Raw genomic sequence first — 21,045 nt, forward strand, 5'->3', positions numbered from 1 at the left:
GACTGGAACTGAGGGAAGTCGGGGTGGTTTTTGTGGGGGTGGGATGAAAAATGGGGGGAACAAGGATGATATGTTTTTGGATAACATGTCTTGTTATAATTCTGAATAATAATAATAATAATAATAATAATAATAATAAGAAGAAGAAGAAGAAGAAGAAGAAGAAGTAGTAGTCCTTGGGTAGAAATGAATATGTCATTCCAACGACCACAGCGGCCACTCTCGGCCACCCCTGCAAGGTAGGCCAGTGGCAACCTGACGCTCTCTCGGGTGCCGTTCCCCTCCTTCCCTGCAGGGGGAGCAAGACCGCGGCGGACGCTCTGTCCACATCTCTCGCCTCCTCCGTCGACGGCAGAGGGGGCGGAGCTTCCGCCGGGGCAGGAATGCGGACCGGATATCCGCCGGCACCGGCGGATGTTGACATTGTGAGCGGACCCCGCTAAGGTAAGTCGAGAGGGGAGAAGGGGGCGCCTTCCGTTGAGCCCGGCAGGGGAGGCGGGCGAAGGTTTCCTACCCCCCCCCGCCTTCTTCAGTGGCTCCTTCCTCCTCCTGCAGAATAAGGTGACTGAATGGGCTGCACCACTGCAGGCTGGGGGGGGGGTCTCTCTTTTTGGGGGGTCGTCACCTTTTAGGAAGCTCCCCCCAGTTAAAAAGGAAAGCGGCTGGAGAAACCCAGCCAGAGGGGCGGGGTATAAATAATAAAGTATTATTATTATTATTATTATTATTACCCTGCAAGGGTTATAATAATAATATTATTATTAGTACCCTGCTCTTGTAGCCTCCCAAATAGATTACAGCAATCTACTCCACAGCCTCAACCAGCGCTTTGGGAGTAACAACACGTCTGGCTCCTAGGAGGACGGCAGTGAAGCACTCCCTCGGCTGGCCGCGCTGCGCATGAACGAGCCCTTCTTATATAAAGAGATGTAATAATTTGAACCATCCCGGTTTGGCAAAGTGTGTGTGACATTTGTATAGGTTAATTCCCCCCCCCAAAACTCTGCATTGTAGGTAACGGGTTCTCTGCTTTGACCTTTCTTTTCTGTTTGCATGTGAATGGCTTAGAGAGAGAACCTATTTTTGTGTAAAAATTTGTTTGCAATAAATGTATTTAATGCAAGGCGAGAGGACGTCACTGCTTCCCCTGCCCTCCAGAACGATCCCTGGGAAGGGCTTCCCGCTGGCTTAAAAGCAGTGGGGCTGCAGCCCTTGAAAGAAACCGGATCAGCAGAGGAACTGAACCCTCTGTATTGGTAGCGCTGCGTTTAAGGCAGAAGAAAAAGCAGCAGTGGACTTTGGGGCAGTTGCAGCTGTTATTTCCTTCAGGGAAAAGAGCTCCGTAGTCTGTAGCTCCTTGAACCTGCTCAGGTACTTCTGTCCGGCACTAGATCACAAAAGATCTGGTAGCCAGCTTCAAGTATCTGAAGGGATGTCCCGTGGGAGGAAGAGCAAGGTGGCTTCCTGCTTCTCCGGAGGGCAGGAACCAAACCAATGGATTCAAATGACAAGAAGGGAGATTCCGACAAAACATTAGGAAGAACTTTCTGGCAATTAGAGCAGTTCAACAGTGGAATGCATATGTTGGTATGTAAACAGGGACGCGGGTGGCGCTGTGGGTTAAACCACAGAGCCTAGGACTTGCCGATCAGAAGGTCGGCGGTCCGAATCCCCACGATAGGGTGAGCTCCTGTTGCTCGGTCCCTGCTCCTGCCAACCTAGCACTTCGAAAGCACGTCAAAGTGCAAGTAGATAAATAGGTACCGCTCTGGTGGGAAGGTAAACGGCATTTCCGTGAGCTGCTCTGGTTTGCCAGAAGTGGTTTAGTCATGCTGGCCACATGACCCAGAAGCTGTACGCCGGCTCCCTCGGCCAATAAAGCGAGATGAGGGGCGCAACCCCAGAGTCGGCCACAACTGGACCTAATTGTCAGGGGTCCCTTTACCTTTACCTCTCAAGTCCTAGTATGATACTCCAACCACTACACCATGCTACCTTTCCAGGGTTTCTAGCCCTGATCCCCGTTGTACTAGTTTTATATAGCAACCCCACATTTTTTGTTTCAGTGAATAATGTGTAGGGCAGCCTTCGAAATTGTGATTTCCCCTCACTGGCTTCAGCACAACCCATCTCACCCCTTGAAGGAATCTACCTCTGTATGTTGCTGCAAAGGGGTCTGAGCCATAGCTCCGTGGTACAGCACCTGCTTTGGCAGAAGGTCCTTGATTCAGTCCCTAGCATCTCCAGATACCTCCAGATTCCTGTCTGAAAAGCCTAGAAAGATCCCGCAAGCCAGTGCTGGAGATTATAATGAGTCATTCTACTGGTCTGACACTTATATAAGGCAAATTCCTATGTGTCCGTGTTGTTATGACTGGACCATTGAGTACAGATGCAAAGAGGTCATGAGGCAGGGCCATGTGTCCAGCCCAGATCCCTGACCAGGTGCAGAGCAGCTTTAAAAAGCTCTGAACAGTTTGAAGAATGTGCTGGGGAGCCTTCCTGTCTATCTGTGCCTTTAAATGTCAAACGCTTTGCAGCCGCTTAAGCTGTGATTTTGATCATCATCTGTTTTGGCTAGCAAGAAATCCATTTAAAATGCCTTTAAACAGCATTCAGTATTTCAGGCTCCAGGTACTGTCATCTAGCAGCTAAGCCTTGGGATGTCCAAATGACTAGGAAAGGTAGCCAAGAGCCAATTCTTCTTTTCCGGCTCCCTGCTCCTCCTCCTGCTTCACTGGCCAAGACCTTCAGGGCTGGCTTTTCCCAAAGAGCTTTTAAAGACATCATTGAGATGCTGAGCTTGGCTGTGGGTGAGACTACTGCGCCACGGAGCTTGTTTTTCCTGCTCTGGTTGGCTAAGACCTTTATTTGCACTCAACATTGAGGTCATCTTCACAGAGTGAGCTTGGAGAGGAATGGGTGGCTCTCTTCAGTTTTTCAGGACGCTTCACGGGACAGATTTGAGTGCATACTAGGAAGTTTGGATTTGTGCAATTAAATTGGATTAAAGCACTCTGTTGCCAGTCCAGAGCAACAAATACAGTTGTTTTTGTGAGGAGGAAAATGACAGAGGAATGCACCGAAAAGTGAGGAATGAGTGAATGGTTAATGGAAAGATGTGTACACACTCCACAAGCAAATTGAGGTGAATGCTCAAGAAATGGGTTATTTGAAGGAGATCTTAGTTTGTGAAAAGGCACCTCTCCCTCGGGGCTTCCCTTTAAAAACAGTTGCTCACTTTGAAAACAGGATGCTGGACAAGGTGGTGGCCCTTGGACCTCATCTGACAAGGATTCCAAACTCAAACAGAGATTATAAACTCAAACTCATAAGGCTATGTATAACAAAATAATTCGTTACAGTATTAAAAATAAGAGTTTATGAGTAGAGATAAGTTCATGTTAGTCCATAGTAAGATTGGACATGAAGATCTTAGTTTCAGCCATTGAGCACAAACTCATAAACTCTTATTTTTAATACTGTAACAAATTATTGTGTTATGCATGTCCTTATGAGTTTGAGTTTGTAATCTCTGTTTGAGTTTGTACTCCTTGTCAGAATACATACTTTTGAATGGATTAGTTTTTTCAACTGACTATTGATTTGCGAGAAAGGACCACTCCCACTTTTGAAACTTATATTGGACAAAGTTCTTGGTGTGCTCTTTTCTCTTGGTATATTTAATAACAAGAATTCCAACTTATTTAACCCTAGGAGCCAGCCAAAAGAAAACAAGAGATTTTCAGAGACTGGCAGAACTGTCTCTTCACCCTCGCTGACTCCTCTTGCCCCCGGGCAAAGGAAACAGCTCTGAGGATGGCTTTTTCTCCATCCTGTTTTGGCTACACATAATTTTGAAAGCTTTTCTTCCTCTTTGTGGCCTTCTTGAAGGAGACTATCCTGTTCCAGGCATGGCAGATGACAATGAAGAGTTGCCAGTGGATGAGGATCTGCCGGAGGATGAAGAGATTCCCGGGCCAGCAGAGGACAGCTTGGAACATCTAGAGAATGGCAGTCCTGCTGAAAGGAGCGGCCACGTAGCTGTCAGCGACGGGCAGTGCATGTTCGTTTGGGGCGGATATAAGGTGAGCAGCAAAAAAGACTCTTTATTTGGCAAAGGCATGGAGGCCTTGCTCCCCCTCATCACAGAGGGCTGGAGAAGATGCACCTGGTTTAAAATGTGTGTGTGTTTGTGAGAGAGAGAGAGCAACAGGTTGCTGCTAACCGTGTTGTAATAATTCACCGTATTTTTCGCTCTATAAGATGCACCAGACCACAAGACGCACCTAGTTTTTGGAGGAGGAAAACAAGAAAAAAAATATTCTGAATCTCAGAAGCCAGAACAATAAGAGGGATCGCTGCGCAGTGAAAGCAGCGATCCCTCTTGCTGTTCTGGCTTCTGGGATAGCTGCACAGCCTGCATTCGCTCCATAAGACGCACACACATTTCCCCTTACTTTTTAGGAGGGAAAAAGTGAGTCTTATAGAGCAAAAAATACAGTAATTGATGTGTTGCCTTATATTTGAAGGTCTCAAGGGACGCTGTGGGATGTGTTGCCATTATTATTACTTTATTTGTGCATTGTGTTATGCGCCAAAGCTCTCAAGGGATGTATTAAGTACGGTCATACCTCTTGTTACGTTTGCTTTAGGTTGAGCGTTTTCAGGTTGCGTCCTGCAGCGACCTGGAAGTACCGGAAAGGGTTACTTCCGGGTTTCGCCGCTCGCGCATGCACAGACGAGCAAAATGACGTCATGTGCAGAAGTGGCAAATTGCGACCCGCAGGTGCGGGTTGCGTTACTTTCAGAGTTGTGAACGGGCTTCCAGAACTGATCCTGTTTGCAACCAGAGGTACCACTGTACAGGATGAGGATGATAGTGACATGGTGGACTTGATTTAAATCAAATTGATTTAAATCACTAGTCAGTAAGACTTTATTTACATCACTTGATTTTTTACAGAAAGACTCATTCTTGCTGGTATAATCTTAATATTTACAACCAGACAAAGGTTTCATTTTTGGAATAATAAATTTTCAGAGTAGTTTTTACAGTTATATCAAAAAATATACTATACTATTAGAAATAGATTGACAGATAATTATGAAATTATTGTGAGATTTAATAAGTTAACTTTATATTTGGACAACTTTTCTGCTGTACTTGGAAGGAGAAAAATAATTGTTTCTTTAATAACAATTTAAACAATTCATTTAATTAGAACAATAACATTATAGCATATGTATCCATGTTTGTTAACCGATGTGGTTAAACGATTTAAAAAACACCTTTGAATTTTAGCATACATGAAAAACTTTAAACAAATCCTTATTTCCTAAGGAATAGTCTTTGTACTATAATGTAACTTAAAGAGAAAACTCTCTTTAGAAAGATTTTTCCTCTAAAAGCATTTTATTTTAAAAATCCAATTTAAATAAAAAAAATCTGATTTAAATAAAAAAAATCAATTTTTTTAAAAAAATATATTTTTTAAAACATTGATTTTTATCCACCCTGAATAGTGATAATTTATTTGTACACCGCCCATCTGACCTCTTCTGCTGTTCTCCTTCCTTGGAGGTTTTCAAGCAGAGGTTGGATGGACAGATTCCTGCATTGCAGGGGCTTGGAGTAGATGACCTTCGGGGTCCCTTCCAACTCTATGATTCTATGCCGTGGGGCTGGGATTGGTCCTGGCTTAGTCAGGATCCTCTGTCTGTAGAAAAATGCTCCCTGTGGATTCATCAGAATGTCAGATCGAAAAAACAGACTATAAATGAAATAGATAAATAAATGGGGCTCACAGTCTTGCCCTGGAATATCCCACATTTTTATACCCAAGTTGGCCATGATTCTCAAAATACAGATATTTGGGTGGAAATGGAGGGTGGGGTGTTCTTTAGACTATTGGCATAAAGAGAGAAGCAGATGGTGCTTTTTAATTCATCGTTCCATTTAATAATGGGGTGCTTCCCCTCTTTCCTTCTTTCCTGCTTCAGAATGCTCAAGTGAGAGGATTCTACGACTTTTACCTGCCCCGAGATGAAATCTGGATATACAACATGGAAACTGGAAGATGGTAAATTATATCTTGACTGCCTCCTATCTCCCCACCAACACCAAAAAATACCTCCAACCATGATAACGTTTTGTTAGAGCAGTAGATGATGATGATGATGATGATGATGATGATGATGATGATGATAATAATAATAATAATAATAATAATAATAATAATAATAATAATTTTTATTTTTACCCCGCCCATCAGGCTGGGTTTTCCCCACCACTCTGGGCGGCTTCCAACAGAATATTAAAATGCAATAGTCCATTAAACATTAAAAGCTTCCCTAAACAGGGCTGCCTTCAGATGTCTTCTAAAAGTCTGGTAGTTGTTTATTTCCTTGACATCTGATGGGAGGGTGTTCCACAGGGTGGGTGCCATCACCGAGAAGGCCCTCTGCCTGGTTCCCTGTAACTTGGCTTCTCACAGGTATCCTGGGCCGAGGCCATTTAGGGCTTTAAAGGTCAGCACCAACACTTCAAGTTGTGCTCAGAAACATACAGTCGTACCTTGGAAGTCAAATGGAATCCATTCTGGAAGTCCGTTCAACTTCCAAAAGGTTCAGAAACCAAAGCCCAGCTTCTGATTTCCTGCAGCCAATCGGAAGTTGTGGAAGCTGTGTCGGACATTTGGGTTCCAAAGAACGTTCACAAACCGGAACACTCCCGAGTTTGCATCGTTCAGGAGCCAAAACATTTGACTTGCAACTGTACTTCCATGTCCTCCAGTTTTTTGTTCGTTTGCTTTATTTTTCAACCCACTCTTTCTAGATGGCTCAAGGCAGATAAGACAAAATGTGCATTGAAAGAAGAAAATCAGGGGCCCTTTGGTTAGTGAGTCTTCTGATCCACTTTGCGGAAAGCAAGACGGGGAGAGTTGCATTCCTCTGTTGGCTTTCTTGGAGTTCACAGGGAGTTTGCAGTACCATCATCCCTGATGGATCCTCCTAGTCAGGTTGTCTTGAGTTGAGTGCTGGAGGTACTGGTGGTGCCAGTGTTTTTCCACTGGGTTTTATGCTTTGGGATCCCACTGTTTTATAACACGTGCATGAATCCATTGAGAATGTCCATATGGCGCTTCGGATTGAAGTGCCATCAGTTTGGGGAGGGCATGGGAGCTCTGAATCGGCTTGTAAGTACCACACTAGGTAAAGGTAAAGGGACCCCTGATCATTAGGTCCAGTCATGGCCAACTCTGGGGTTGCAGCGCTAATCTCACTTTATTGGCCGAGGGAGCCGGCTTACAGCTTCCAGGTCATGTGGCCAGCAGGACTAAGCCGCTTCTGGCGAACCAGAGCAGTGCACGGAAACTCCGTTTACCTTCCTGCCGGAGCGGTACCTATTTATCTACTTGCACTTTGACGTGCTTTCGAACTGCTAGGTTGGCAGGAGCTGGGACCGAACAACGGGAGCTCACCCCATCGCGGGGATTTGAACCACCGACCTTCTGATCGGCAAGTCCTAGGCTCAGTGGTTTAGCCCACAGCGCCACCCACATCCCAAAAGTACCACACTAAGTTATAACAAAAGCTATAAATGACAGATAAGCATGAGAAAGGAAAGCTTCCTTGTTCAACCCAGAGGTCTTTCTGCCCCTGCCTTGCCAGGACAAAGCACAGAACGGCTGGAGACGTTCCCCCTTCCATGTCAGGGAGCTGCGCCGTCTGTATGGGCAGAGTCTTGTACCTGTTTGGAGGGCACCACGCACGCGGCAACACAAACAAGGTCAGTCCTCGAATTTCCCAGGGTGGGTGGGGAGACTCGACCCCTTTTTTTGCCTTTGTTTTGGACCTGGAAAACTACAGTATCCAAAACCCCAACACTATCTGACATCAGATCCATCCCATGTTGCCTGACAGGCCAAATTAAGATCTTAAAGGTAAAGGACCCCTGGATGGTTAAGTCCAGGCAAAGGTGATTATGGGGTGCGGCCCTCATTTCCGCTTGCAGGCCGAGGGAACTGGCGTTTGTCCACAGACAACTTCCGGGTCATGTGGCCAGCAGGACTAAACCCCTTCTGGCGCAATGGAACACTGTGACGGAAACCAGAGCGCACGGAAACGCCGTTTGCCTTTCCGCCGCAGCAGTACCTAGTTATCTACTTGCACTGGCGTGCTTTCGAACTGCTAGGTTGGCAGGAGCTGGGACAGAGCAACAGGAGCTCACCCAGTCGCGGGGATTCGAACCGCCGACCTTCCGATCGGCAAGCCCAAGAGGCTCAGTGGTTTAGACCACAGCGCCACCCGTGTCCCTAAGATCTTTAAATCGACAAAGAGCAGTCCAAATAATCAGGATTCCTTTGGGCCAATGAGCTGCACGTTTATAATCTATCCCTTCATTTTCTTGCAGTTCTACATGCTTAATTCCAGGTCGAGCGACAAAGTGTTGCAGTGGATCAGGGTGGAGTGCCAAGGCACCCCTCCGTCATCAAAAGACAAACTCGGCGTTTGGGTTTATAGAAACAAGTAAGTTTGTCGGCGTGAACCAGAGCCTGGCTGTTCTGGGGTCCCTTCTCTTTCCTGGAAATGATTGCGTGCTCTGCAGCCTCATTTGACCAAAAAAATAGTGGGTTTCCATGTTGCCTGTTCTCCAAAGTGTCTCTGTTATCCATTCATTACTGTAATAGCACTCTTTGTATTTAATTTGTAATGTAATTTGGCCTAATTGGATTATGTTGGTTTCGTGTAAGCAACCGATAGCTTTTATATAAAAATAGGCAATATGAATGTAATAAATGCACTTTGATGTTCCATGACATCCTAAATATTAGAAGGAACTTGCAGCCAAATAGCATACAGGTTTGTGACCGTGCAGAGTTAACGGTAATTTTCAGAGTAGAGTTAATAACAGTAAGAGGGGGTGGGGAAAGAAGCTAAGAAACTTTTCTGGCTAAAATAGCAACACAACTGGATGCCTCTTCCCTCCCCCACCCCCTGAAAAATAATGTTTTGTTGACTTTATGGTTTTTTCTGAAATAGCAACAGCAAAGCACCTCAGAGCTAATGTTGCTGACGTCCTGCTCTTGTCCTTTGGCACTTCTAACTGCCTTTGCGAATGATTCTTTGCAAATTTTAGCTTCAGTATGTAAAAGCAGGAGAAGCAGGTAATGGGTGCTCAGTTTCATTTAAATAAATCTACCTTTGCCCACCTAGTGCCCTTCAGACATGCTGGCTCAGCTTATGAAAGGTTGAAATAAGTAATAGAATCTTTTCTCAGATATTCTGGGCTTCTACTCTTTAAATGATGCTTTCTTGTAAGTGGAAATCCATTACCGCGTATTACCTGGTCACTCTGATGATAGTTAATTCTTTTGTTTTTCTGCCTTCCCTTACCTTCTTTTTGAACAGGCTTATATTTTTTGGTGGCTACGGGTATTACCCTGAAGGGGAGCAGATTGGAAGATTTGAGTTTGATGAAACCTCTTTTTGGGTAAGTCTCCTGCTTTTTGTGCGCTGGAATCTCTTCCAGCTCAGGAATGGCTCATTTACTAATTCATGCTCTTGTAGCCTCCCAAATAAGGGACGCGGGTGGCGCTGTGGGTTAAACCACAGAGCCTAGGACTTGCCGATCAGAAGGTCGGCGGTTCAAATCCCCGCGACGGGGTGAGCTCCCGTTGCTCGGTCCCTGCTCCTGCCAACCTAGCAGTTCAAAAGCATGTAAAAGTGCAAGTAGATAAATAGGTACCACTCCGGCAGGAAGGTAAACGGAGTTTCCGTGTGCTGCTCTGGTTCACCAGAAGCGGCTTAGTCATGTTGGCCACATGACCCGGAAGCTGTACGCCGGCTCCCTCGGCCAATAAAGCGAGATGAGCGCCTCAACCACAGAGTCGGCCATGACTGGACCTAATGGTCAGGGGTCCCTTTACCCTTTACTCTTAGCCTCCCAAATAAAAGGTAAAGGTAAAGGTACCCCTGCCCGTACGGGCCAGTCTTGACAGACTCTGGGGTTGTGCGCCCATCTCACTCAAGAGGCCGGGGGCCAGCACTGTCCGGAGACACTTCCGGGTCACGTGGCCAGCGTGACATCGCTGCTCTGGCGAGCCAGAGCCGCACACGGAAACGCTGTTTACCTTCCCGCTAGTAAGCGGTCCCTATTTATCTACTTGCACCCGGGGGTGCTTTCGAACTGCTAGGTTGGCAGGCGCTGGGACCGAACAACGGGAGCGCACCCCGCCGCGGAGATTCGAACCGCCGACCTTTTGATCGGCAAGCCCTAGGCGCTGAGGCTTTTACCCACAGCGCCACCCGCGTCCCCTAGCCTCCCAAATAGATTACTGCAATCTGCTCTTTGGGGGTCTAAAGCAGGCATAGGCAACCTCGGCCCTCCAGATGTTTTGGGACTGTGCCTATGCCTGCCCTAAAGGCCTTAAAGACATTCTGGCAGCTGCAGATTGCTCAGGATGCTGCTGCTTGGCTGTTGGCTGGAGCAGCAAGGAGGGCTTGTATCGGCCCCATCCTGAAAGCTCTGCATTGGCTGCACGTGATCAAAACCCCAAAGTGAATTAGGACCCAAAGAAACACTCTCTCTCCCTGCCCCCTGCCATCCAACCTTTGCATTATGATCCACAGAGAATGCCCTGCTTGTAGTCACATCGGTTAGACAGTGACACAAGACAGGGCCTTCTCGGTGGTGGCATCTCACCTGTGATTTCTATGGAACCCCCTCCCAGGTGACATCCGCTTGGCTCTATCGGTACAAACATTCAAGCAAAAGCTAAAGGCATGTATATTTGCCCAGGCCTTTGGATCCACAAGTGGAATTTATTTTAGATATTTGCCACTGCTTATTTGATTCTGATTGTGGGGTTTTTATTTTATTTGGTTTTTCATTCTGTTTTTGCTGTTTTTATCTTGTTTCTTGTTGTGAGCTGCACTGTGCTTCCTGATTGAGGAAGGGTGAGGTATTAAAGTGTTAAATAAAAAATACCAAAAATGCAGGGAAGCCCCCAGAACAATTGTGGCTTTCAGCTCCACTGCCTTGAATACCTGCCCGTATTTACCTGCTCTGTGGTCCTGCTCCGCCTGGGCGGTGGAGGCTGAAACTCACAGCTGTTCTAGAAGCCTCTTGCACACATCACAGGAGGAACAGCGGCCGCGGGTAGTCAGTGCTCCGTTCCACAGATTTTTCTGCCCTAGTTTGCAAACGTCAAAACTGCTGCACTGAATGAGATTTTATCCATTGTCCCTGTTCTTGTCTAAAAGAATTCAGGTGTTCCCCGTGGATGGAACGATCACGTTCACGTCCTGGACACAGACACGTTTACGTGGAGCCAGCCTGTGACCAAGGTAAAGTAGTGGACTTCCAAAATATGGCAATCATACGTTTTAAAAAAATTATTATCCGGTAGGACCACCCATATTGATTAAATATCAGCTGGTTCATTTCCACTGCCCGTCAGATCCTAACAAAAATCATCATCATCAATCTTTATTAAGGTCCAGAGACCCAACAAATCATTACAAAGCAATACACAATTCATACAGCCTACCTCCAGGTTAAATAAGCATTTTGTTCAGAATATAGGGATTATTTGTTATTGCAACCACCGATAAAAACTTTGCCACTGCTAATGTTCTAGCATTTGTCTGGTCTTCCAATAGGAACCTGACATAGTGAGCCTCTGATTTTCCTGGGAAAGGTACCAGCAAGGGTAGTATCAGTTCAGCCCTGGCTTGCTCATATTTTGCACAATGCATGTGCAAAGTCTGTCCTGGTAGGGAACTCCTCTCAGCCTGCCATCCAACACTGCAGAAGGAAAGACGTTTAGTCTGGCTTTGGTGAAAAGCCTTCGATAGTTTGGTACTGTCAGGTTTTTGATGTAAGATGTTAACTTAAAGACATGCCCATATTGTACTCCTACTGCCAACGGACACAAATATAACCAGCAACAGCCACTTCCTCAAATGTGGCCAGTGGCAGGAGACGGCAAGGAGATTTCGTAGAGGCCAAAGCAGGTCGTCTCTCACCTGTCCCCTCTTCTTGCCCCCGCAGGGGAAATCGCCGTCACCCCGAGCAGCCCACGCTTGTGCCACAGTTGGAAACAGAGGCTACGTCTTTGGAGGAAGATACCGAGTGAGTGCAAGAGCATAGTGGGGACGCTGCTGCTGCCTCTCTGGGGTGCAGGTTTCACTAAACTCGTCCCTCTCTCCCTCTTTCCCTCAGGAGTCCAGGATGAACGATCTCTATTCCCTCAATCTGGACAAGTGGGAGTGGCATGAAATGTACGTAGGGTTCTGTCTCCCCTTGTCGGCGCAGGGAAGCTGATCCCAAGCTGGTGCTCTCCAAATCTTTTGGACTACAACTCCCATCAGTCCCAGAGAGCACTGTTTGGAGCCGGTGGGAATTGCATCAGGAGAGCACCGGGTCTCGTTTGCTATTCTTACTTCATTTATCGCGATTTATTGCCTGCCCTAAGGTCCCAGGGCAGGTTACAACAACTCACACAGTTTTAAAACAGTTCTGTACAATTTAAAATGACTGAAATAAGGGGGGGCCTAAAATTGTTTGTTATTGATTTGTTTATAGAAGGATTTCTATCCCACTATGTCATCAAAAATATACAGGTGAAACTCGAAAAATTAGAATATCGTGGAAAAGTTCCTTTCTTTCACTAATTCAACTTAAAAGGTGAAACTAATATATGAGATTGACTCATGACATGCAAAGCAAGATATGTCAAGCCTTGATTTGTTCTACAGGTGAAACTCGAAAAATTAGAATATCGTGGAAAAGTTCCTTTATTTCAGTAATTCAACTTAAAAGGTGAAACTAATATATGAGATTGACTCATGACATGCAAAGCAAGATATGTCAAGCCTTGATTTGTTATCATTGCGATGATCATGGTGTACAGCTGATGAAAACCCCAAATGAACAGTCTCAGAAAATTAGAATATTCAAGGAAATCAGCAAAAGAAGGATTGCAAATGGAGCAAGATTGGACCTCTGAGAAGTAGAAGCAGATCTCGCTTTGCATGTCATGAGTTGATCTCTTATATTAGTTTCACCTTTTAAGTTGAATTACTGAAATAAAGGAACTTTTCCATGATATTTTAATTTTTCGAGTTTCACCTGTACCTAAGTGGTTTGCAGCACTCCCCTGTTCCCATTTTTAGTTGGCCAGGAAAACTTGAAGCGTGGGTTGCAAGACCACCCTGTGTGGGTTGAGCAGCTGGGCAAATCTTCTCCCAAAGCCTGACTTCATGGCCGGAGCAGCGAATCACCTGCATCGCTGTCTCCAGAGTTTCCACAATCTCCCATCCCGGTCAAGAACAGGTTGCTTATAGTAAGATCAAACACTCCATTCCTGGCTGCTGTTTTGACAATTTCTTGTCGATCTCTTGTGTTTCCCCAACACAGAATCACACAAGGCATCTGCCCCGTCGGCCGATCTTGGCATTCTCTAACCCCCGTTTCGTCTGACCATCTCTTCCTCTTTGGCGGGTTCACCACCGACAAGCAGCCTCTCAGTAAGTAAATCCCAGGAGAGCTAAAAATAGCCTTCGGTTTAGCTAGAAGAGCCTTTTCCGCAGAATTGGTTGGCGCTGGGTTTATTTTAGCCTTCATGTGATGATCCCAGAAGGTCCTTGCAATGGCTGCGGTTCAGGACCCTGCCAGCGCGTCAGTGGCATCTGGGGTCTGGCGCTGCTGCTGTTTGTTCCCCACCCCTCTCAGAAACACTGGCTAGATTTAAAGTGGCTAAAAGCGTCACAAAACACAACAGGCTGGTGGGAGGTTGGGCTGATTGATATGGATCTCAAATAATACATATCAGGGGTGGGCACATTGTAGGATGGGATCGACTCGTAGCTCTCCAAGCCATTTGCTGTCAATCAGCATAATTGGTTTTGGACCTTGGCCTTTGTTCAGTCCTGGCCAGCTTCAGAGGTCTGTGTTGGAATCCACACTTCTTTCTTAACATATTTTATTTTATCAGATTTCTTGCCCGCCCTTGACCACAAGGACTTGGGGTGGCACTTGGATATGATGTATATTGGCTTGTGGCCTTCAAACTCCACCTCCTGAGCCGCGCTCTGGCTTCAGCTGGTGAGCCTTGAACTTCTAGCAAGAAAACCATAGTCGATCCGATAACTCTGAAGTCTTTCCTCCTTCCCTCTCGCCCTCCCACCCCCCCCCACCTAGTACATCTGGTTTAAATTTGGCATCCTGAGAATCTTGGCTATCACTTTTCATTTTAAAAAAACAAACCCAAGTTTTTAGACCTCATGTTTGTAAAGAAAATTTGGAAACATCTCTGTGCCTTCCCACCATCGCCACCAATGTTCCACGTGGACGTGTTTCATTGCACCAAAAAGAAAAAAGTACAATGAATTATTGGAGTTAAATGATTGTATGCAAAAACAATTAATTTAACCACAGTTTAGGGGTTGGGGTGTGTCCTGATCCTTGTGTTTCCTATTTGCCTCTTGAGCCACTCACGGTAGTTGTGGGAAATGACGGCTTCAAGTGACCGCTTGTGAGTTCAAATTCTGGATCAAGTTGTGGCCAAGGACGGCTTCTTTTGCCAACACTCAAAACGTGCTCCCAACAAAAACCTCCCTTCTGTTCCTTGCAGGTGATGCCTGGATCTATTGCATAAGTAAAAACGAGTGGATACAATTTGAGCACAATTATTCAGAGAAACCCCGGTAAGCAGTCCCACGCGCAGTAACAAACACTACTCTGAACCTTCCACAGAACTCGCCTCTCCTGGTCGTTGCTTTGCTTGCACTGATGGCCCTCTTTGCCTTCTACCTTCATGCCTCTTTAGATCTTGGGCAGCCTTTCGGCTCTTGCGTTTTTTGAACTTAAGTAAGATTGGCTTTTAGGGACGCGGGTGGCGCTGTGGGTTAAACCACAGGGCCTAGGACTTGCCGATCAGAAGGTCAGCGGTTCGAATCCCCATGACGGGGTGAGCTCCCGTTGCTCGGTCCCAGCTCCTGCCCACCTAGCAGTTCAAAAGCACATCAAAGTGCAAGTAGATAAATAGGTACCGCTCCGGTGGGAAGGTAAACGGCATTTCCGTGCGCTGCTCTGGTTTGCCAGAAGCGGCTTAGTCATGCTGGCCACATGACCCGGAAGCTGTACACTGGCTCCCTCGGCCAATAAAGCGAGATGAGCGCCGCAACCCCAGAGTCGGCCACGACTGGACCTAATGGCCAGGGGTCCCTTTACCCTTTACCTTAAAATTGGCTTTAGGGGGTGGAGGGCAGAGAAACCACTCCACCGTCTTGCATTTGACAGGGACAAATTCTGGATGAGAATATTGTCAGACAGCTGCAACAATGCTGTCTGCAGCAAAAGTGTAGCGTCCAGATCAAGGGAAGTCATAGTGCCCCTCTATTCCTGGAGTCCAGTTCTGGGCGCCACAGTTTAAAAAGGATATTGACAAGCTGCAATGTGTGCAGCCTCGAGATGATAAAGGGCCTGGAATCCAAGCCTTGTGAGGAACAGTTGAGGGAGTTTGGGATGTTTAGCCTGAAGAAGAGGAGATTGAGAAGTTGGATAGCCATTGGTCAGGGATTCTTTAGCTGCGATTCCTGCGCTGCAGGAGATTGGATTTGGTGACCCTCTGGGCCCCCTTCTATACAATTCTCTGATTTCCCCTTTGCATAATGTCTAGGCCAGACTCTTCAGTTCCAGTAAACTCAGGCCAGTCTCCATTTGACTGGCCTGCAAGGGGCTTCAAATGTCAGTTGTTCTCTTGTTTGCATCCCAGAGAAGCCAAGCGTAGCCACTTAGGTCTGTGCTTTTATTCTGTTTTTAAAAAGCAATTTGCCATTCTTGAACATTGCTGCACGTTTGGGCAAAGGGGCCCAAATGGCTCGTCTGGTAGCCTTCCCACCTCAGGGCAAGAAACAAAGGAGTATCTTGCAACAGGCCCTACCTCAAAGGAGTGGAGGGCGGATAAACCCTCCTGTCCAACTGCTGACTTCTCTGGGCCACAAACAAGACAGTTTAAAAGCGACACAAAATGTTCAAAAACTCACAGAAATGGATAATCACAACAACAAAAACAGGGGAGATGAAAGCCGTATACAGCAGCAGGATTCCCTTGAGTTGCAGCCAAAGCTTTCTGCTGACTCTCCCCACTGCTTGACCCCGCCTTGGCCCAGTAGACCTGAAGGAGCGTCTCCACCCCCATCGTTCTGCCCTGACACTGAGGTCCAGCTCCGAGGGCCTTCTGGCGGTTCCCTCATTGCGAGAAGCAAAGCTACAGGGAACCAGGCAGAGGGCCTTCTTGGTGGTGGCGCCTGCCCTGTGGAATGCCCTCCCACCAGATGTCAAAGAGATAAACAGCGGTTCAGGACCTGCTCTCGGACAGGAATGATCAAATTACTTTGATAGTGGCTAATTATTTGAGTGCTGTCCATGTGGAAAGACTGGGCCATTATAGAGAGATTTAGTGGTTCTTGATTGGTCGGTGATGTGGTAGTGTTAGACTGTATTATTTATGCAAATTGTTATGCCGAATTCGTATTTTCCACAATCTGTATACGGTGTTAGTTTTATAATGGGTGGTTTGCTATGCCTAATAAAGGATTGATTGATAAACAACTACCAGACATTTAGAAGACATCTGAAGGCAGCCCTGTTCAGGGAAGTTTTTAATGTGTGACATTTTGATGTATTTTTCATCTTTGTTGGAAGCCGCCCAGAGTGGCTGGGGAGACCCAGCCAGATGGGCGGGGTACAAATAATAAATTATTATTATTTGTGTGATCTGCTTACAGGCTCTGGCACACGGCATGCGCGAGCGACGAGGGAGAAGTGATTGTCTTTGGGGGCTGTGCCAACAATCTGCTTGCCCACCACAAAGCCGTAAGTCCTTGTTCTTGTTCTTCTCAGGGCACCTGGGCACCAAGTCACGCTCCCTTTGTAAAGCCCAAAGGCTGCCTGCTGCGTCATCGTTTGGGGGCAGAATTCCTGGCTTCACACATCCCACTGGCCCATTGCAAAGCAGTTCTGCCTGGGTAGAGGCACCCCCTCTCATACACAGTGTGGTGTAGTGGTTAAGAGCGGTAGTCACGTAATCTGGGTAACCGGGTTCGCGTCTCCGCTCCTCCACCTGCAGCTGCTGGGTGACCTTGGGCCAGTCACACTTCTTTGAAGTCTCTCAGCCCCACTCACCTCACAGAGTGTTTGTTGTGGGGGAGGAAGGGAAAGGAGATTGTTAGCCGCTTTGAGACTCCTGAAGGGGAGTGAAAGGTGGGATATCAAATCCAAACTCTTCTTCTTCTTCTACACCTTTCAGTGCTGTGATTACCAGCCTGTGGGGCAGAAGAAGCGGTGTGCATGACCATTATTTCTGGTTTTGGTCATGGCAAAATGTTGGCATTTGGATTTTCCAGCAAGACCCACCGGATAAGCTGTTTGACAGTGGGACGGTCTTCCTTGCAAGGTTGTGGTCTCTCCTTCCTTGGAGGCTTTTAAGCAGAGGTTGGGTGGCCGTCTGTCATGGATGCTTTAGCTGAGATTCCTGCATTGCAGGGGGTTGGACTAGATGACCCTTGGGTCCCTTCCAATTTTATGAATCTATGATGATGGGTCTTGACTTGCTCTAACATGGCTGCGACCTCCTGGGCAGTTTCTCTGACCCCAGTCCAAATCTGTGCAGAAGTGGGGCGGGGAGGGGGAGCATTTTTCAGCCCAGGGGCCACATTCCTTTGGGGCAAGACTTCCAGGGGCTGGGGCCTGGAACACAACTCTCCATCTGGGCTAGCAAAATGCATTACCATGGGTCAAAGGAACACTCTAGCCAGGTGAAGCCACTAGAGGAAGGAGCAGATGAGGGCCAATGAGGTACGTCTGAGTGCGCAGCCTCTGTAGAGTCCCGAGGGCCCGCTGCTGTTAATTAAATTTCTAAATGGCCCTTCATCCGAGGATCACAGGGTGGTTTACAATATAAAAGCACAACATTACAAGCCATCATAATGAATAAAAACAGCATCCCCCTTACACACTCAGCTTAAAAGGCCATTAAGTTGTTTAATTAACCCAAGGCCTGAGCGAAGAGGAATGTGTTTGCCTGGCACCTAAAGATATGCAACAAAGGCACCAGTTAAGGAAGCTTGGAGGGCAGGATTTGACTCCTGAGGTTCCCCATTCCTTGCGAGTTCTGCCCTTGTGGTTCTCCCTGGTGACGGATTTCAAATATCCTGAAGTGGAAGTGGTGCATCTTCCAAGAGGGCAGACGTTGCTCACCCGCTTGGGGATCTTCCACCCCATCTGCCGTTTTATCCTCAGAACCACCTGGGGAGTTAGGTTGGGCTGAGAGACTTCAGGGCTGAGCAAGGATTTGAACCTGTCTCTCTCTGGTCCAGGGCCAGCAATGTAGTCTCTACAGCTCCACACGGACCCTTTTGAATCGGGCTGGAAGTCAAAGGTGCTTTTTCAATCTTGAGATTTATACAAGCTGCTCTTTCTTTTTCTTTCAGGCACATAGTAATGAGATTCTTGTCTTTTCTCTTCAACCAAAATCCCTCGTAAGGTATGTATTAAAGTGGGGGGGGGCCACTAATTGCTTGTGCATCCTTGCAGTTACGGTTGGATATGCAACATGAGAAACTGGGGGCTTTCATACGGTATATGACGGGCTCAAGTCTCTTCCCGAGAAAAATAGGAGCAGAATTACCGCGTATTTTTCGTTCTATAAGATGCACCAGACCACAAGACGCACCTAGTTTTTAGAGGAGGAAAACAAGAAAAAATATATTCTGAATCTCAGAAGCCAGAACAGCAAGAGGGATCACTGTGCAGTGAAAGCAGCAATCCCTCTTGCTGTTCTGGCTTCTAGGATAGCAGCACAGACGCACACACATTTCCCATTACTTTTTAGGAGGGGAAAAGTGAGTCTTATAGAGCAAAAAATACGGTATTCTCGGAGTCAGGGAAACAACTTCTGTTGCGGTTTCCTCTCTAGGAATGGGTGACCATATATCAACAAGATTTCGCCCCATTTGTAAGCTCTGGGAAGCCAGGCAGCATTTGGCAGGTGCATTTCAACCTGCCAGTTGGGATAAGGACAGCTGCACCTGTTGAATTTCTGGCTGCCTAAAAAGTATGTCACCCAAGAAAGGAAGGAGATGTCTCCCCCCGTCCCCAGCTGTGCAGGGCCCATCCAGCCTGGCTCTGCTTTCTTAACGGGTAGTTGCACAGCCTGAATTATTACTCTGAAAAGCTGGGAAGCAAATCTGTTGCTGGGGAGGGTTCTGCTTTTAGAACGCAGCCCCCTCTCCATCTCCCCACATAAACCCCTAAGCAGAGATTCCCAGAAGGCCAGCTGAGACTCATCGCAAGGTCAGGGGCTGGTTCCTTTTGTATAAAGGTCACACCCAGCGAGTGGTGGGAAGGGATTAGCCAAGAGGATTAACGAAGAGAAAAGCAAGGGAGGGAAGACCCCTTGGATTGTTGGATAACTCAGTGGGTCCCAAGGTGGGCCCTATGAGTCAGGGGGAGTGCTGGAGGTGTTAACGACTATCAGACTTTGAAAAGCTAGTGTCATTAAATCAAATTTGTCAGTTTCCTTCGATCAGATTCAATAGTTTTAATTAGATTTTCAACAAATGTGCAATTACTTGTTAGTTTAGCCTTGTGCCATGTTAACCTCCCTTGGTGGGTTGTGCAAACAGTGCTTTTTGTAGAGTAAGGGGCACTGGGGATGCATTAATGGAATCCGAGGGGACGGCGACCCCCCAAATTTGGGAACCACTGCTCTAGGAGAACCCTAGAAAGCCCAGTGGAGATGTGTGCCATGTTTTGTTGGCCATTGGGACTTGGTGGAGGGCAGGAGAGGAGCCTGGCGCAAATTCTCAGCCCCCTTTTTCTCCCCTCTCTTTTTCCCGTCCCACAGGCTGTGCCTGGAAGCCATCATGTGCTTCAAGGAGATCCTGGCCAGCTCCTGGCACTGCCTGCCCAAGCACCTCCTCCACAGCCTCAACCAGCGCTTTGGGAGTAACAACACGTCTGGCTCCTAGGAGGACGGCAGTGAAGCACTCCCTCGGCTGGCCGCGCTGCGCATGAACGAGCCCTTCTTATATAAAGAGATGTAATAATTTGAACCATCCCGGTTTGGCAAAGTGTGTGTGACATTTGTATAGGTTAATTCTCCCCCCCCCCCCAACTCTGCGTTGTAGGTAACGGCTTCTCTGCTTTGACCTTTCTTTTCTGTTTGCATGTGAATGGCTTAGAGAGAGAACCTATTTTTGTGTAAAAATTTGTTTGCAATAAATGTATTTAATGCAAGGCGAGAGGAACGTCACTGCTTCCCCTGCCCTCCAGAACGATCCCTGGGAAGGGCTTCCCGCTGGCTTAAAAGCAGTGGGGCTGCAGCCCTTGAAAGAAACCGGATCAGCAGAGGAACTGAACCCTCTGTATTGTTAGCGCTGCCTTTAAGGCGGAAGAAAAAGCAGCAGTGGACTTTGGGACAGTTGCAGCTGTTATTTCCTTCAGGGAAAAGAGCTCCGTAGTCTGTAGCTCCTTGAACCTGCTCAGCTACATCTGTCAGGCACTATATCACAAAAGATCTGATAGCCAGCTTCAAGTATCTGAAGGGATGTCCCGTGGGAGGAAGAGCAAGGTGGCTTCCTGCTTCTCCAGAGGGCAGGAACCAAACCAATGGATTCAAATGACAAGAAGGGAGATTCCGACAAAACATTACGAAGAACTTTCTAGCAGAGCTGTTCAACAGTGGAATGAATATGTTGGTGTGTAAACAGGTGTAACAGCTAATTTGTATTTTGGAAGGGGATTCCCCTCTCCCTAAGGGACGCGGGTGGCGCTGTGGGTTAAACCACAGAGCCTAGGACTTGCCGATCAGAAGGTCGGCGGTTCGAATCCCCGCGGCAGGGTGAGCTCCCGTTGCTCAGTCCCTGCTCCTGCCAACCTAGCAGTTTGAAAGCATGTCAAAGTGCAAGTAGATAAATAGGTACCGCTCCGGCAGGAAGGTAAACAGCGTTTCCGTGTGATGCTCTGGTTTG

The 21,045-nt window shown here is 47.1% G+C and overlaps 1 protein-coding gene across 2 annotated transcripts; it reads left to right on the forward strand.

Moving 5' to 3' along the window:
• The first annotated feature begins 352 nt into the window (after nt 1–352).
• On the forward strand, nt 353–20,311 carry KLHDC2 (kelch domain containing 2). 2 transcript variants are annotated; one of them, XM_053384879.1, is made up of 14 exons: nt 353–444; nt 3,895–4,088; nt 6,004–6,083; nt 7,675–7,792; nt 8,417–8,532; nt 9,415–9,496; nt 11,269–11,352; nt 12,059–12,139; nt 12,230–12,288; nt 13,427–13,536; nt 14,643–14,715; nt 16,801–16,888; nt 18,505–18,557; nt 19,920–20,311. In XM_053384879.1, exons 2-14 carry the CDS (start codon nt 3,915–3,917, stop codon nt 20,041–20,043), a joined length of 1,242 nt encoding a protein of 413 aa, XP_053240854.1. In that variant the 5' UTR covers nt 353–444; nt 3,895–3,914; the 3' UTR covers nt 20,044–20,311. The 2 variants fall into 2 exon arrangements, with proteins under 2 accessions (XP_053240854.1, XP_053240930.1); XM_053384955.1 differs by lacking the exon at nt 353–444 and adding an exon at nt 461–561.
• Nucleotides 20,312–21,045: the final 734 nt, after the last annotated feature.

Source organism: Podarcis raffonei, chromosome 1 (genome assembly GCF_027172205.1).
Source record: "Podarcis raffonei isolate rPodRaf1 chromosome 1, rPodRaf1.pri, whole genome shotgun sequence".
Lineage (NCBI taxonomy): Eukaryota > Metazoa > Chordata > Lepidosauria > Squamata > Lacertidae > Podarcis > Podarcis raffonei.

Bases quoted from the DNA above. Each gene is read 5' to 3' on its own strand.
- KLHDC2 (XM_053384879.1), top strand. From the start codon at position 3,915: ATGGCAGATGACAATGAAGAGTTGCCAGTGGATGAGGATCTGCCGGAG. The intron at 7,793-8,416 runs GTCAGTCCTCGA...ATTTTCTTGCAG, and splicing joins CACGCGGCAACACAAACAAG to TTCTACATGCTTAATTCCAG. The intron at 12,289-13,426 runs GTACGTAGGGTT...TCCCCAACACAG, and splicing joins AAGTGGGAGTGGCATGAAAT to AATCACACAAGGCATCTGCC.